This window comes from Phragmites australis, chromosome 20, assembly GCF_958298935.1.
Source record: "Phragmites australis chromosome 20, lpPhrAust1.1, whole genome shotgun sequence".
Taxonomy (NCBI): Eukaryota; Viridiplantae; Streptophyta; class Magnoliopsida; order Poales; family Poaceae; genus Phragmites; species Phragmites australis.
The window spans coordinates 20,751,625-20,769,256 of NC_084940.1; the positions used below are offsets into that span (position 1 = coordinate 20,751,625).

At 44.1% G+C, this 17,632-nt stretch overlaps 1 protein-coding gene across 1 annotated transcript; it reads left to right on the forward strand.

Annotated features, from left to right (window-relative positions):
- Positions 1–2,088: 2,088 nt before the first annotated feature.
- Positions 2,089–2,895, forward strand: LOC133902220 (uncharacterized). Its single transcript, XM_062343826.1, has one exon. The coding sequence runs from the start codon at positions 2,238–2,240 to the stop codon at positions 2,568–2,570; it is 333 nt and encodes a 110-aa protein (XP_062199810.1). The 5' UTR covers positions 2,089–2,237; the 3' UTR covers positions 2,571–2,895.
- The last annotated feature ends 14,737 nt before the right edge of the window (positions 2,896–17,632 follow it).

Sequence of the window (17,632 nt, forward strand, 5' to 3'; positions counted from 1 at the left end):
TGTGTTCTCGATTCGCTAGCAGGAAAAGCCTTCTTGGCGAGGTCAACCGTATCTTGGCACGGTTGATAACCACGAAATAGTAGTGTAGTGGCTGTGAGGGTTCTCGATATGTTCTGTTCGGAGCCTTTGGATCATCAACGTCGAAACTCCACCAATCGACTTATCATATTACCTTTCGGAAGATGGGGCAAACGCACATCATCGTTCCTACACTTTGTGAGTGAGAGAGGAAATAATACTTGTCTTGAATATTGTCTTGTGATGTAAATTATTTTTTGATGTAAAAATATTGTACTTGTGTTAAGTATTGAACTTATGTTGAATATTGAAATGTTGTTGAAATCTGTGATGTAAATATCTATCTTGAAAATATGTTAAAATATAGAGGGAACAAAATATATGACCATTATGAATTTTGAATGAAATATATACCGCAACGGATCCTTATGTCACCGATCGGTGGTATTCTATCTATCTATAGGTGGATGCTAAAGTATGCCACCTATAGAAATCTATTACCACGGACTGTCCACTTAATGAACTAGCTATGTAAACATATTACCACAGACGGTTCTAAATAAATTACCACATGCGGTTACTTAAGTGAACCGCATGTGGAAATATATTACCACAGACGGTCTCTTTTGTGTCTGTGAAAATCGTTCATTTTCATAGGTCTTCGATCAGAGATGTGTGCCTAAACGCGTCTGTAAATGGGTTACCACCCGCATCTGAAAATAGTGTGTGTGGGCCAGAAGCCCGGGATTCATCCATTTCTTTTTTTTTCCTTCTTCTATTTGTTCTAATGCTTATAATTAATCATTTTTTAATGATTTATGACTTTACCCCTCTTACATGCACTTAACATTTAAAATACTTGATTCGAGTGTATTTGAAACCTAATTAAAGAATTTTGAATGATAAGCTCAACATTGGAGGAATAGCCAATTTCATTCCTGACCTTCGCCCAGAGGCTCTCTTTGGTCCTTAAAGTGTCGAATCAGCTAAAACAGTCTTCTACGTCTCTCTTTTGGGTTAAATAAGTCTTTGGACCGACATGGAACGCCATGTATGTGTTCTTAGTGGTAAGGCGTGTTTCCACTCTATGTAAGTTGCTTTGTATGTGTCCTTGTGAGAGTAGCGTGCATTTTTCAGGTGCCTGCACATGTGAAGTGTGCTTATAAAGAAGAAAACTACCTTAACTAGATGTATATAATGCTATCCCCACTCAATTTCAGTCTCAGGTTCGCCACTTCTGAAATCAGCCAAGTTTCATTGAGTTATCCTTCCCATTGGATCTTACCTCAGTCAATACTCTTTGCAGCCCTCTTGTGAGATGTCAGATTGGGTTAGCCAGAGTATGGTATTCGGTGACAGCATTGGTGGTGGTGATAGGAGCTCCAAACGGAACCGAGGGCAAATCCAAACCATGCGAGAATCTTTTGCTTTCGGTTCGACTCGTGGGCAGTACAAAAATGTGGAGCAGGAGAAAATCGGTACATGGAGGGCAGGAAGGCCTGAGGGGAGAGGAAGATGGCGGATCTGGCCGAGGAGCTGTTGCCATAGGCGAGAAGGATGGTTATGGCATTTACTACGATGGGAGAGGAGGTAGGTTCTAGAGGACCTTCATATGGTTGGGTAGAGATACAGGCCGCTGCATTGATTTTTTTTTTTTAAGTAGCTAGCAAAGTTGATCGGAATGCACAAAGTTTAAGTTCTGGAGCGAATGATGCACAAATCCAAATGAAAAATAATCATCATAGTACAAGTTCCTAAAGTTTACCCACGCATTGCTCCAGCTAGATGGCTGAATGGCTGAGGTTCTAAAGAGAAAGAAAATTCTTTGAGACCGAATCTTTCATATAGATCCTCGCCGCGCCGCGACATGTGCCTACGCGCACGCAGACCCGCACGCACGCGCGCTATGCGATCGAACCGGGCCTCATAGAAGTTCTGTCCCTCTAAAGATGTCTCCAGAACGAAAGGTGTCGCAGGGGTCCGCATACCAATGGGACTTGCGCCGAAATAAACAATCGACAGCCCAAGACCCACGCGGCACCGTCTGGCACATCTCTTGGTCGTGTTGCCTGCCTTGTCCAACACCTGCCCTCTACGTGTGCTCCTTCTTTACACCACCTCGTTTCGCACCTTATGGATCTTGCCAACACGCGCCTCTCACACTCACAAGGAACCGAACCACGCGCGCACGAAGGCACGCGACCGCCGCGCGGGGAGAAATGGCGAAGAGCGGCGCAGGGTGGCGTCGCAACGCGGACACGCACAAGATGAACGCCGAGGAAGTGCGGGCCGCAGGGGTGGAGGCATCCATGCGCCCGCCGGGGCGAGGTCCCGGGGAGGTGCTGCACCAGCGCGGCCGGTTGCCGTATGGGCCTGGCACCATGGCGCTCGTCGGGTTCGGCATCGTCGGCGTCATCGGCTACCTCGTGCTGTACCAGAAGGCAAGGCCCGGCACGCCGGCGACCGAGGTGGCCAAGGTGGCCGTCGGGCACGGGGATCCCGCCGCCGGACGTGTCGCCGAGAAGCACCCGGATGGCGCGCCGCGCGCGTGAAGGGAAGTAGGCCTGTATAACAGTAGAAGCAAAGTACTGTAAGAGTCTGTTTCTCAGCTTTTGTCGAGAACCAAGAAATTTTCTGGTGCAAATGAATGACGCTGTTGATCGAAATAAATAAAACTTCTCCATGGCAACAGGGAGGGAATTCTCATCTTGAGTTGTATCATTTTCTTCAGCCGCAAGACATATAATGTGCGATGGCTGTGCAGCACTGCCGCACTCAGAACCCAGGCTGGCAGGCTGCATCCTCCTTTTAATTAGAACAAGATTATGGTTCAGAATCCGACGGGTGCCGGTTCGGATTTTAGTTTTTATCTATTTGTCATTTTGGGTTCAAATCGAGTTAAAACTAGTGGGTTTCAAGTTAGACATGATTTTGCTCCACTGAACCTACTCAAGACGCGTGCTGGCCTTGCCAGTGCTGCATACAAACCTGACCCGATTGGGTTTGTTGTAGATCGTAATATTATCCTGCTAACGCCCCTCCTAATGTCTAGATCAGTTGCACAGTTTATTGTATTGCCCTACAAGGGATCGACTCTTATGTGCACTCCTGATCAATGCAACAATCCATCGCGTGATTTATTCTCGATTTAATGGTATCAGGGCAATTCTGATACAACGTGTGATCTGATACTGTTCTCGCCTTAATGGTATCGGAGATTCTGATCCATCGTGTAATCAATTCTCTTCTCGTCTGCTCCTGGGGACGTCGCTCAGCTCTCCTCTCTTCCTCCACAGCTGCGCGACACTTCCCACCTAGCATGCTATCTCTATCGCGCCTGTTAGTTAATCAGAGTCAATGCTAGTTTGTTAAGTCTGTATGGTCGAGTCAAGGTTGTTAAGCGTCAGATTAGATTTTTCAGGCTCACGTTCTGTTAGTTGGAGCACCAGCGCGATCTGTAAGGAAGTGAGCGTCTGTTACTCCACGTTTGGAGATCGTGGGATGGCACGAGCTTCACTTCAACGTGGTCAAGCACGTCTATTAGTTTTGTGAATAAAAGGGAAGAAAGCTCATGAAAAGCTGCGGCAAGTTGGCAGCACAATTCCAGTCTCAAAAACTCTGAAAAACCGAGTGCAGTCTGAACTCCGTCAGACTATTGTAGCCCATCTGAAAACCTTCTCATTTTTATCCGTAGGCGCTGAACGAGGCTGAGTGAACTACGGGTTGAGCGAGCGACTGATTCCAATAATTGGCATCAAAGCCAGGTTAGCCTAGTTCCCAGCTGCACCATGTTGCATCACGAGCTCAAGCGCTGTCCAGATCTAGGACTCCTTAGTAGAGCAGCGCCGATTGCCAATGCCCCCTCCACGCCGACCAAGGCACCGCACCACCGGTGGCCGTCAGATTCAGTGTCAATGAGTGATCAAGGAAGTCAGTGGTGCAGCGAACTACCCAACACTGACGTGCACTAACTATGGCAATTGGTCACTCCTGATGAAGGTGATCCTGCAAGCACGGGGCTTGTGGGCGGCGATTGAAGACGACATCGACCCTACCGACAAAGTTGAGTACCACGGCGATCGGCTAGCTTTTAAATATGCGTGGGAAGCAATCAAAACCATGAAGATCGGTGTGGAGCATGTGCGGAAGGCCAAAGCGCAAGTCCTCTGGCAAGAGTTCAACACCACTCGGTTCAAGGATGGGGAAACAATTGAGGACTTCTCCATGTGCCTGAGAGGGATGATCAACACACTCTCCCTCCTCGCCGTCTCGCCGATGCCATCAGCGACGAGAAAGCCGTTCAAAAGTTTATATGCCCTATACTATCTTGGTACTCACAGATGGCTCTCTTAATTGAAACACTCGACATTGATCAGCTATCCCAGGAGGAGGTGACAGGAAGGCTAAAGGCTGTCGATTATTGTTTCAATATTGATAACAACAATCGCTGTACTAGACAGCTGCTCTTGACTGAAGCAGAGTGGCAAGAATGTTCTTGAAGACGGGAGCAGAACGCCAGCTCTAGCAGCGATCATCGCCGTGGCCGTGGTCGTGGGAGGGACACTGGCTCCCACAACAGTGGCTCTATCGATGGCACGGACATGCGGAGTGGCTCCTGTCATGGAAAGGACATGCAAAATAGCACTGTTAGGGGGAAAATAAGCCAGCCTAAGGATAATGGTTGAAGAGTACCATCCAAGTCCCTCCGGAGCCTTGATCTACGGATCCCCAGCTAAAGGCTTGACCTCCGAGGTCGTCAGGTCCCTTCACGGTATCTCTTCGTACCTACGAAGCCTTCCCTTGGCTTAACTGGCTCAGCCTTCCGAAGCCTCAATTCCCCGAAGCCTCAGCCTTCCGAAGGCTTAACCTCCTAAAGGTTCGGTCTTCCCGAAGCCCCAATCTTCCGGAGCCTTGCTTCCCGAAGCACTCACCTCCCAGATCCATGCCTCCCGAGGGCCCCCGCCTCGGGATGATCGGGCCGCCTTCCCGAAGACAGTAGGGTGATTCACCAGTCCCTAAGAAGATCTACCGAAAGGGGAGCGCCGGTCGTGCTTTGCCTGTCTAGAAGTGACCGGCATTAAAGAACTAGGCTGATGGGCGCCAGTCTGACACCTTGGCGTAATGGAGGCTATCCTGACACCCCTGACAGTGCGGTGCCGGGCCGCCATTGGCGACCGGTGGATATTTACGTCCCTAATAGGATAGAAAGTAGTTATCCGGGATAAGGCCTAGTAATTCAGTCAGGTCCTAGATATTCGTACATTATGATAACTTATACGCCAAACTACACATGACCCTATAAATAGGGGGTCATGGTCGTCTGGGAAAGGGGCGCGCGGAGAAAAGACGGACACAGAACACGCATCACAGAAAACCGGTGATTCTCCCCCCAGATCAATCCATTTTCCCACCATCAATATACTCGTGGTGTTCCTTCCTCTCAAACTTCATCTCCACGCTTGAGTCTCCTCTTTAGAAGAAACTGTAGCCGTATTTGCTAGAACAAGACGAACTCTTGCTCCAACAAGCACGTGTGATGGGAACCGTGACAAGTGTCACTATTGCAGCAAGCTCCAACACTAGGCTAGAGATTGTCACAAGAAGAAGCAAGATGAAGCTAATCTCGTGCAGACCGAGAGGAAGAACCTGCTCTCTTGATGGCAATGACCGTGGAGCCTTAGAACATCAGCACACCTGTTCTGTTGAATGAGCAGAGAGGAGATGTGCGCCTCTGCCAGTAGGGAGATATGACAGACTCACGCTGGTATCTTGATACTGGAGCATCAAACCACATCGGCATCACAAACTATGTCAAGTTTGGTGACAACTCTATGGTGGACATTCGTGGGAGAGGATTAGTGCTACTCACTGGTCATGGTAGCCAATAACGTCTACTTATAGTAGTGTACTACATCCCTCGCCTTTGTAGCAACCTGATCAGCCTTGGGCAGCTCGAGGACGTTGGCTGCGAGGCGATGATCGAGGATGGCGTGCTAATGATCAAAGATCAAGATTGACGATTGCTAGCCAAGGTGATGGGCACTCCCAATAGATTGTACATTATTCCCCTCCAAGCAACATAGTGCAAGTTCGTGCGCTTCGACCGTGACACTTGGCTTTGGCATGCTCGGTTTGGCACCTCAACAATGATTCTCTCTGCACCCTTGCAAATAGTTGCATGGTCTGTGACCTCCCGCAGATTAGCCGCGTCAAGGAGGTCTGTACCGATAGCCTTGTTGGAAAACAGCGCCGCGCCCCTTCCCAATGAAAGCGAAATACCATGCCGACCACCCTCTTGACCTCATACACGACAATATGTGTGGGCCTATCATGCTGGTGACACTCAGAGGGAAGTGTTTCTTCCTCCTGCTCATCAATGACCAAATCCTCTCATGTGGGTGCATCTCCTATGAACAAAAGATGAGGCGCCAGGTGTGATCAAGAAATTTCAAGATGGAGTTGTGCTTCAGTCCGGTTGGCACCTCCAAGTCATCTGCATAGATGGGGGGAGGGGAGAGTTTACCTTTGTCGTATTCAGTGACATTGCGCTGACTGTGGCATTGAAAGGCACCTCAATGCTCCGTATGTGCCGTAGCAGAACAATGTGCTGCAGCGATAGAACCAGACCATTCTCGACATGGCAAGGTGCCTCCTGAAGTGAAGAACCTGCCAGGCGTGTTTTGGAGGGAGGTAGTGAGCGCAGCTATGTTCATTCTCAACCAATCTCCGACAAAGAGCCTTGACGGTGTCACGCCCTGTGAAGCCTGGTACAGACACAAATTGAATGTCCATTTTCTTTGCACGTTCAGCTCCATAACACATGTTAGGACCATGAAGCCAGGAATCAGGAAGTTGGATGATCAAAAATTTCTAGGGACCTTTGTCGGCTATGAAGAGGGCTCAAAGGCCTACTGAGAAACTAAGTTGAAATGTGTCTTGATTTACTTGAGATAAGTGATTAATATTGGTATTTATTTGGCTTGATGATCTTCGGTTTTGCATGAGCTTTGATGTGATTTGAATTGAATTAGAATTTTATTTGAGCATATTGATTATAGACTGATTGGAATTAGAGTTGGAGACATGTGTTTGCTTGTCTCATGGTGTGCAGTGATGGATACAACTTGGCGGTCGATGGTAGGATGACCAGGGCCAAGCAGAGTGCTTGATGCCGGACGATCAAGGAGGCCGGGCAGAGTCAAGAATGATTCTAGCTGAACACGAGGAGGTTAAGCAGAGCATGGAAGGTAGATGGAGATGGCATGTTGACAAAGTCAAGCGAAGGGGATGCTGGTGCAAGTGACAAGGTGGACAGAGGGATCGGGAGTAGAAGAGACTTGTCGGCGGTCAGGATCGCATGACAGAGTACACACGTCGACATTGAAGCGCTTGCTTAAGGTTTAAGCAAGGCAACAAGTCACGCTTTGAGAAGCGTGCAAGCGGTTTTGCAGTTTGTCCTCAAAACTGTGAAAAGACTGGAGGAGTACATAGCACCATCACAAAGCTTGCGTCAAGATAAAGCTATGTCGTGAAGGCATCATGGTTGTCCGATGAATGGAGAAGAAAATAGACCAAAATACTCTTGGTGGTAGGTAGGAGTTTACTACAAGAGAGGGGTGGGTATTTTAGGAAAAAGCTAGGAAACTTAGAAGTCAAGTTTCCTAGGCCTATAAATAGAGGGGCAGGGCTATGAGAGAGTTTGAACTAGCCATTTGAGCCATTTTGTGCCACCCATTTGAGAGCTTAGAGCTAAGGTTTTAGAGGAGAGAAGGATAAGTGCCTAGCCTATATAAATAGGTGAGAGTTTTGAGAGATAAATCATTGTAATCTACCTAAAATAGGACTAACCACTTTGAGTAATGAAGTTAATAGTTTTCTTCTATTGGTTCTCTTGCAAGTCTGCAAGATTTCTGGTTTCAGTTTTGATTTTCGTTTTTCTTTTTTTGGCTAAAATTTTAGCACCTTGTGAGGTCATTCTTCTTGTTGCAAGAGGCATAAAATTCGCATACACACGCTTATGTGATGGGGTCTTGAATTCTCTTGCCTCTAGACAATCAAGTTGGAGATTTTCGTTGCTCATTCATCTTTTCCTATTTCTTTGCAAGTTGTGATCTTTCGAGTGCTAAGACACATGGATTGATCTGAAATAGAACCTATGGTTCATATACCATCCGTGGAGTCATATTGCATCGATTTTCTCTTGTTAAAACTTCTCTCTATTTTTGCTTCCGCTTGAGTTTTGAGGTGCGTTGGGTGATCCAAATAGGAGAAAGCCATCGATTTCGCAAGAAATTTGTTGAGGCGCCTATTCACCCCCCTCTAATCGCCAATCTCGTTCCTACAGTTGGTATCAGAGCTAGTTTGATCATTTGTTAACTTTAACCGGCTTTGAGATCTGTAGGCAACATGGAGAGAAGTGGAAAGATTCCGCTGTTTGATGGTCAGGATTTTTCGTACTGGAAGGTGCACGTGGAGGCTTATCTCTTAAGCCAAGGAAGTGTAATTTGGGAGATAGTTGATTCCATCTATGAGATCCCAGCTGCTCGCACGACCCAGGTTCAAATCGAATAGTATAAGGCCAGCAACAAGGCTATAAATATTTTGTTCACAAGCCTGAATCAGAATGAGTTTGACAGGGTTCAATATTTTCGTACTGCTAAGGAGATCTGGACTACTTTGAGTGTCTTTCATGAAGGCACTAATTAGAATAAGGCCAGACGCCAAAGCACATACAACCAAGAAAATTAAATATTTGTGCAAGGACCTGGGGAATCTTTGAATGTCATGTTTGCTCGTTTTGATGGAATTGTTAGCAATCTTTGATCAACTGGTGTTTTACCCTATTCTAACCACGAGAGAGCGATCAAGCTTCTCTATACTCTAAATCGTAGCATATGAGAAGTGAAGATCTCGAGCATTGAAGAGTCATCAAGTTACAATACGTTAACTTGTGATGAACTCTTCAGCAAGCTCAAATCTATCGAGATAGCCAAGGCAGTTCAGATTGGTCTCGAAAACCTTGTAATATGCAACTTCTAAAATCTGAAATATCAAATCTGAAACCTTGTTATTTGTCATAGTCCTTCAATATTGTACTTCTGAAATCTGAAACCTATGTTTGTGTATCCTCGTGTAGAATCATAGTGATGCCAAGGGCCTATATGGCATTGTGTTCCCTTACTATGAAACATGAGCTGCCATATATGGGAGGGATATAGCCATTGGTGAAGGTGCAGAAGGGCTTGGTGAAGCTGTCACAAACATGGAGCGAGAAATTACTGTTGAATATGGTATTGACCAAGAGGAAGAAGAGGGAAGGATCTCTAGACAAACACCTAGATAGTCTACTAACTCAACATCAACAAGCTCCAAGAAATGGAAGAAATATGGGAAAGTGAAGCAGTGCGTATCAAGTGATCCTCTTGTGGGCATGTTCAACGAAGTAAGTGGTGATCTAAAGCTGGTGACTATGACTGCTGGAAAAATGGCAGCAGCAATGGAGTGTGAGGCTGCCCTTCAAGAGAAGGCAAAGAAGGAGGATCCCCTACAAAAGTTGAGAGAGAAGTCAATAGAAGAGTTACGTATGCTTCAATTTACTGGAGGTGAAGTAATCAAGGCAGCTAGTGTGTTTGTGAAAGTACCAGATCCAATGGGCATGATGTTCACGCTTCCATAATCATTAATGAGGGAATTTATTCTAAACATGCTCAAAGGTACCTGAAACGCCAATCATCACCTCCAGTATACTATATAGAAAGACATCCATGCATTATACTATATAGCAACAGTCATGCAAGATTTACTTAGCAAAATATGTTCACATTGGCTCTAAATCTGTTCTTAAGTTGCACCATTGAGCCACTGTGAAGCCAAGTTTCATCTACAAGATTTAGTTAGCAAAACATCTTCACATTGGCTCTTTGTACCCTATTCTGTTAATTGCTGATATGCTCAGTAAAATAAAAGCTCACTTTCATCTAGTTGATACATTAACATGGTCTGCATGTTGAAGTGATCTACATGTTGATGTTGTCCATGTATTTGACAATTAACATTTATGTTTCATCTGTGAATTTAACCTTTGGGGCCATTGATTCTTCATAAGTACACACTCTGTTTGCATCTACCTGTCAACTTTGACCACAATATATGCATACAAATGCTTGTCATAAGCTTGTTTCACTTGTTTGTATCTACCTATCAACTTTGACTCTGTTTGCATTTACCTATATAAATCGTTTAAGTTGACAGTACATGCAACTTTTATTTTTCTGAATTAACCAATTAATCATGTGTTACTATTTATTAATTAGCAACCATATTTTTTACAGTACATCCTTAATTTATTAAGAAATTGTTAGTTTTATTCTAACTTGCATGTGAAATTATGCATTATTTTTGAGATTTTAATACCATCCGTCTGTCTATTGTTCCTTATCTTTTTTTTTTTTGTGAGGACTGTACTAGCACACCACACACCATTTCCTTTCATTTGTTTGTACGAAAGTATGACAACTCATAATATTTGGTAATATCTTCTTTTTGCAGAAGAAGCAAATAAAAAGTGATGGGAAGCTAGGAAGAAACAAAAGGTGGAAAATTCAGGTGTTTGGATCTCAAGCTTTAAAAATTGTTACTTCAGCTTTGATGTATGAAAATGTTGTTATCAGCCCTTGCTCAAGCTTAAAAATTGTTACTCCAGCTTCGGTGTGTGCAAATTTTGTAGTCAGCCCTTGCTTGGGTTTAAGTAACATTTCTGAAGTATGGTGCTAATTTGGAGTCCATATTGTTCTCAAACTTGTTCAGCTTTGGTGCTTGATGACGTGGAGCTAGTGTTGCATCTACCTAGATAATGCCCTCTGAAAGTGTACTAGTTATAAATTTGAAGACTAGGTTACCTAGCTTTTCATTTGTAAAAGAATGCAAAGTTTCTGGAAGTGTACTAGTCCTTTTTCTTATTCAGTATTGGTCTTAAATTTTTTTTTGGTCATGGGTTTTACATATTCAGTGCTAGTTTTGAGTTTATATAACGAAAAGCTGATCATTGGATACGTGTTGAACGATTTGTCTTGTCCTTATGCTGTTTTCCTGATAGTACTAGCTCAATGCATTACGTTACCTTTGTTCCCAGCCAAACACAGTAATCGTAATTGAAACCGTTACCCAACCAATCCAAACAAAAGCTGCTTTTCTTCAAACCGTTACCGATAACACTGCATTCTGAATACATTAATGTTACTGTTTATAAAGGCTGAACCAAACACTAACTAGGTTCATATCGAGGATTACATGACGATTACATGGTAGAAAGGTGCATGTGTTAAGAATAGATGCTCACATATTTGTGTCAAAATTGCTTTTGTATTTAAACTTTACTTAACCTTATAGTCGATCCTTGCTAATTCATCTAAATGCATAATCCTTGGAGTCGGGTTATTTATATGTACCTAATATGGATTAAGTCTTGCGAGTACCTTCATACTCACGTTGCTCTTTCTGGTGCTACGGACGTGGATGAGGTAGTGTTCGGCTACTTCGTGCCCACCGAGGTAGGTGGCAGGGATGAGTAGTGCAAACTACTTATGTGACGTTATTTTACGGTGGAACCTAAGGGCATATGGGTCCACCTATATTTGTTGTTAATAGATTTTGTCTTCCGCTATATAGTTTCTCTTTTGGCTAGGTGGTGATCTATTTTATTGTTCCCCTAGCTCTCTCTTTTGTTGTAAATTATCAGAAATTATTAATAATTAAAGACTTATAATGTAATTTTATTACTCGATCTTTATTAAGCTTTGTTGTGGTGATATATGTTAGAAAGGTATGTGTTCCGATCTTAGATACAAAACATATGCCGGGACTACCAGAATGGTATTCTGGTTAATTATTGCAGTCGTGATTATGGAAATGATCAATTTATTTATTAATTAGAATACTATTTGGACGGTTCCTCATAGCGTGGCATTAGAGCTTGGTTTAATGAAGTAGCCTAAAAATACTTAGGATATGGGTTAACAAAATGTTTTAACTTCACTAAAGCAACCCACTAAAATCTACTTTTAGATCCGAAGTGTTTGTTCTACTTTATTCCTCACCTTGTTTTAGGTTTTATCATACCTTGTTTTGTTAATAACATGTTTAATCTTGATCCTCGACTCGTCTCCTTCTAAGTGGGTTAAGAATGATCACCTTTTTGGGCAAGTGATCCTAAGTTAGTGAAGACAAGAAAAGTGAAATAGGGCATCCTTCTCTTTCATTAGTTTTGAACAGTTAATTAGCTATATTATACACCTAAGTATAATGTATTTGTAACCGTATCTAGATGACGATCGTGATTGTTGGAACGCACTTTCATAGTTGGGAAGTTCTGTTGGGTGTGAACTGCGGCGAAAAGGCTGCTGTCGGCAACAGACTCCCAGTAGTCTGACCGCCAGGTAGCAGTCTGGCTGCCGACATCCGTAGTCTGACTGCTAGGCGGCGGTCTGGCTACTGACACTTGCGCAGAAAATGTTGTGAGTTTTTCAGCTAGGCTACGTTCTCGCATATGTTGCACTACACTTATGATCATGCATTCTCCTTATATTACGACGCTCTAGTGTGCATCATTTGCCTTGGTTCGATCGATGCCATTTTCATCAAGTCAGAGTTTAACTTTTTGCCATTTTTCTTTTTACCGTCTCTAATAGGATGAGAACCCACCAAAGTCAGGGAGATCTTCCTGAGGGTTCCAATAAGAATAACCCCATACCGCCTCCACCGCCGAGTATGGCAGATGTCTTAATGTAAATTGAGCAAAACCGTCAAGCTCATACGGCTCTCCTCAAAGCTCTCATGCGTAACATGGCCCCTTAAGCAGGAGGTGGAGTCGAACGCTGAGATGACTTCTTGGATTTCTTCTAAACTCAGCCGCTCACCTTCACGCGTGTTGAGGATCCTCTCAAGACCGACCATTGGCTGTGCACCATCGAGCAGAAGCTTGCTATCCTTTGGTACGAGGACCACGAGAATGCTCTCTTCACTGTCCATCAACTCCAAGGCACGACCAATGCATGGTGGACCAGCTACCTCACCATGCATGCCACCGATCGGCGCATCTCTTGGGTGGAGTTCCGCCAAGCCTTCCGTGACTATCATATTCCCAACGGGCTAATGGAGATCAAAAGGCGGGAATTCCTAGACCTCTAGTAGAGAGGCAAGTATGATATGGAGTATGTACAGGTGTTCAACCACCTTGCATAATATGTGCTGAAAGAGGTCAACACCGACGAGAGGAAGCAATACCATTCTATGAATGGCCTCTATTCCAAGATGCAAGATCGTTTGTCAGCCTATGAGTTCACCGACTTCAACAAGTTGGTGAGAACCTTCCTCATGATCAAATTCAAGATGAAGAATCACCAAGAGAAGAAGCGCAACAGGGTCCATCACTTTCCATGGGCGGGGCTCTCAACGTCCGCGTATGGAGAGTCAACCCCCTCCATCTCACACAACGGCTTCGACTGCTCCACGGCAAATATGGATAGTGCGGTGTCCATCATCCTCATCGCAAAGACAGCCTTCAAGACCTGCAGGATCTTAGAGTAATGTGACAGGTGGCCCTATGAATTTCCTGATATCTTCCTAGAAGAATTCCTAGGAATGCCATCCAACCGAGTAGTGGAATTTTCAATTGAGCTTTTGCCCGGTACAGCGCCAATTTCAAAGAGGTCTTATCGGATGTCTCAAAATGAGTTGGCAGAATTGATGAAGCAAATCCAGGAGTTGCTCTCAAAGGGTTTCATTTATCTGAGCTCCTCATCTTAGGGATGTACGACACTCTTTGTGAAGAAGAAGGACCAAACTTTGCAGATGTGTGTCAACTACAATCCGTTGAATGAGGTCATTATCAAGAACAAGTATCCACTTCCTCGGATTGATATTTTGTTCAATCAATTGACCAGTGTCCAGGTTTTCTCCAAGATTGACTTGAGATTGGGCTATCACCAAAAAAAGATCCGACCAAAGGATATTCCAAAGACAGCTTTCTCTACTTGTTACGAGCTTTATGAGTATATCATTATGTCCTTCAGCCTGACCAATGCACTGGCATTCTTCATGTAATTAATGAACACGGTTTTCATGGAGGAGCTCAAAAAGTTTATCGTGGTTTTTCATTGATGATATTCTCATCTACTCCAAGACTGAAGAAGAACATACAGATCATCTCTAAGTTGTTCTTGGCTAACTTCGAGATCACACGCCATGCCAAGTTCAGCAAATGCGAGTTCTGACTCAAGGAAGTCACTTTTCTAGGTCATATATTGTCTGAGAACAGAGTTGTTGTCAACTCGAGCAAAGTACAGAAAGTTCTCAATTGGGTTCAACCTAAAAATGTCACTGACATCTAGAGTTTTCTCACACTTGCGGGTTATTACCACCGGTTTATCGAGAACTTCTCCAAGATCTCTAAGCCCATGACCGAGCTACTGAAGTAAGGAAGTGTGTTCGAGTGGTCTAGTGAATGTGAGTTAGCTTTCCAAACTTTTTAGAACCTGCTCATGACTGCTCCTGTTCTTGCTCAGCCTAAAGTGGACAAGGGTTTTGATGTCTATTACGATGCTTCCCGCATAGGCCTCAGATGTGACCTCATGCAAGAAGGCCGAGTTGTTGCATATGAGTCCTAGCAATTGAAGCGGCACGAAGAAAGTTAGCAAACTCATGACTTAGAGCTTTAGACAGTTGTGCACGCTCTGAAGATTTGGGATCTCTATCTGTTGGGCAATCTGTGCCATATATATACGGATCACAAAAGTCTTAAGTATATCTTCAATCAAGCCAATTTGAAGATGAGACAGAGAAGATGGCTCAAGTTGATCAAAGACTATTAGCTATTAGTTCATTATCACCCCGGCAAGGCGAATATTGTTGCCGATGCACTGAGTCTAATGGCTCAATGTATTTTGCTCAAGTCTAGAGTCATAATGCTTTGTGATGATTTTTGAAGGCTTGGACTCGAGATGGTTTCGGAGGGGTTTCTTGCAAACATGGAGATCAAATTCACCCTCCTGGATCAAACTAAGGAAGCTCAAAAGGATGATAAGGGCATGGCCTGAATTCCATATAAAATGAAGAAAGACAACACTGCCTGTTTTTCTGACCATGATCAAGGCATCCTATGGTTTGCGAAGATGCTAGTGGTTCTAAAGGTTGATGCATTAAGGAAGAAGATTCTAGATGATGCTTATGATTCTTTGTTGTTTATTCACCCGGGAAGTACCAAGATGTACCAAGACCTCAAGATAAGATTTTGGTGGACCCGCATGAAGCATGAAATCGCTCGTTATGTCACCGAGTGTGATATTTGCCGGAGGGTAAAGGCCAAACACCTCAAGCCAGCCGGTATGCTCCAGTCCTTACCTATTCCCTCCTATAAGTAGGAGGAGGTTGGTATGGATTTCATTACCGGGTTACCCAAGACCTCTCAAGGGTATGACTCAATTTGGGTTATCGTGGACCAGTTGACCAAGTCAACTCATTTCTTTCCTATCAATATCACGTACTTGGTCAAGAGATATGTGGAGCTATACCTCACTCGAATTGTTTGCCTTCATAGAATTCTGAAGAAGATCATCTTTGATCGAGGTACTCAATTCACCTCACATTTCTATAAGAGCCTTCATGAAGCCATGGGAACTGAGCTCTTCCATAGCACCGCCTACCATCCTCAGAACAATGGTCAAACTGAGAGGGTGAATCAAATCTTAGAAGACATGTTGCAAGCTTGTGCTCTCACATATGAGAAGAAGTAGGAAATTTGCTTGTCATTTGCAGAGTTCTCCTACAACATTAGCTATCAGTTGAGCATTGGAATGTCTCTATTCAAAGCTCTCTATGGCCGAAAATACCGAACACTGTTGAATTGGTCTGAATTTGGTGAAAGGGCTTTTCTAGGCCCGGATTTGGTCAAAGAGGTACAAGAGCATGTTCTAACTATTCACATGTGTCTCGTCATGGCTCAATCTCATCAAAAAAGTTATGTGGATCGTCACTGATGAGAGCTTGTGTTTGCCATTAGAGATTTTGTATATCTCAAGGTGTCACCTCTCAAGCGGATTCGACGCGTTCAAGTAAGAGGGAATCTAGCATCTCGATATGTAGGACCTTTCCAAATCATTGCTTGATGTGGTGAGGTGTAGTTGGACTTGCCTCCATCCCTCTTCGCCATGCATAATGTGTTCATGTCTCGCAATTGAAGAAATGCCTTCGAGTCCCAACTGAAGTCATTGAAATGGAAAATCAAGAATTGCAACTGGATCTATCTTATTGTGAGCAACCAATGCAGATTTTGGACAAAGCGGAACGCAAGACTCGATGACATTCCATAAAATCCATCAAAGTGCAATGGAGCAATCACTCAGAAGATGAGGCAACTTTGGGAGTGTGAGGATCGAATCCGCTCCGAGTATCCTGATCTTTTGAAAACTTGTAAGTATTGTTTTCAATTATGCATATATTGAACATCTCACATGCCTAGGGTTTTATCATGTTGGTTGGAAACTTCGTTCCCAAAGGAGTGCACTTAGAAATCATTTCAACTAGGAGAACATACTCCTTGCGGTCCAACTGCACCTCTACTGGTATGACCACCAAAGGCATCCAGAGGACATTTTGCTCTTTGCTCCCATGCATTTTGATCACCCAAGGCTTGCAGTCTGACCATGCCGCAATCTGATCGGGGCTAGCTGCGGTCTAACGACTAGTGCACAGGAGGTTCGATAGCTATCTTATTAGTCCATCGATGGATTTTTACAAAAGTCTTTTCCATTTAAGGAAAATTCCTTCCCACTTCATCACCATCCCTTTCTCCCTATGTTCGCCAAATCTCGGCACAAGATTCTTGTTACAGGGGAAGATTGTCATGTCCCAAAACGTTAATCACATAATTAAGCATATAAAATCATCATGGCATCTATTTCTATGCATTTATTTATAAAATTAAGTTTCAAACATGTTTCAAAAGTAGTTAGAAGATGGTCTAGAGCTCTTTGGGGAAGCCCTAAATACTTTGGAGAAGAAGAAGAATAGAAAAAGGAAGTAAAAGGAAAAAATATTGTTTCCTTTGTCTGATCGGGATCCCCAACTGTCTGACTGCTAGGGGAAGCCACCTGGGCTTGCCACATGGGCTTTCTACAGTCCGACCAGAAGCTTCCACGGTCTGACCGCTAGAGCTCAGAGTCTCAACTTAAGTGAGTCGATCACTCTCTCTCGCTCTCTCTTTTCTCTTCTCTCTCACCCAAACCTTAGAGAGAGAATGAGAGGACGACCCCAACGACTAGAGATCGACGGTGGGGACTTCCTTGAGCTTCCTGAAGGCTTCCCTGAGTTATTCCCCCTCTTCTCCATCACCCGAGATGCTTTTCCCCGGGTTCCTTCATCTAAAGCTTAGCGACCACCTCGATACCCGATCCAAAAATTGAAGCTTCCCCGAGGTGAACCAATTTGATAGAAAGTTCCCATACGCCGAGGTAAACCTTCCCATGCCGTTTTTCATCGTTTTTCTTGCTCTAGTCATTCGCCATTTTGCTTTCAGCCAAGAAACACAAGTTAAACCTAGATCTAGATCTCATCCACGGGG

What these genes read in the sequence shown, in the direction of transcription:
- LOC133902220 (XM_062343826.1), top strand. Translation starts at nt 2,238, where the DNA reads ATGGCGAAGAGCGGCGCAGGGTGGCGTCGCAACGCGGACACGCACAAG.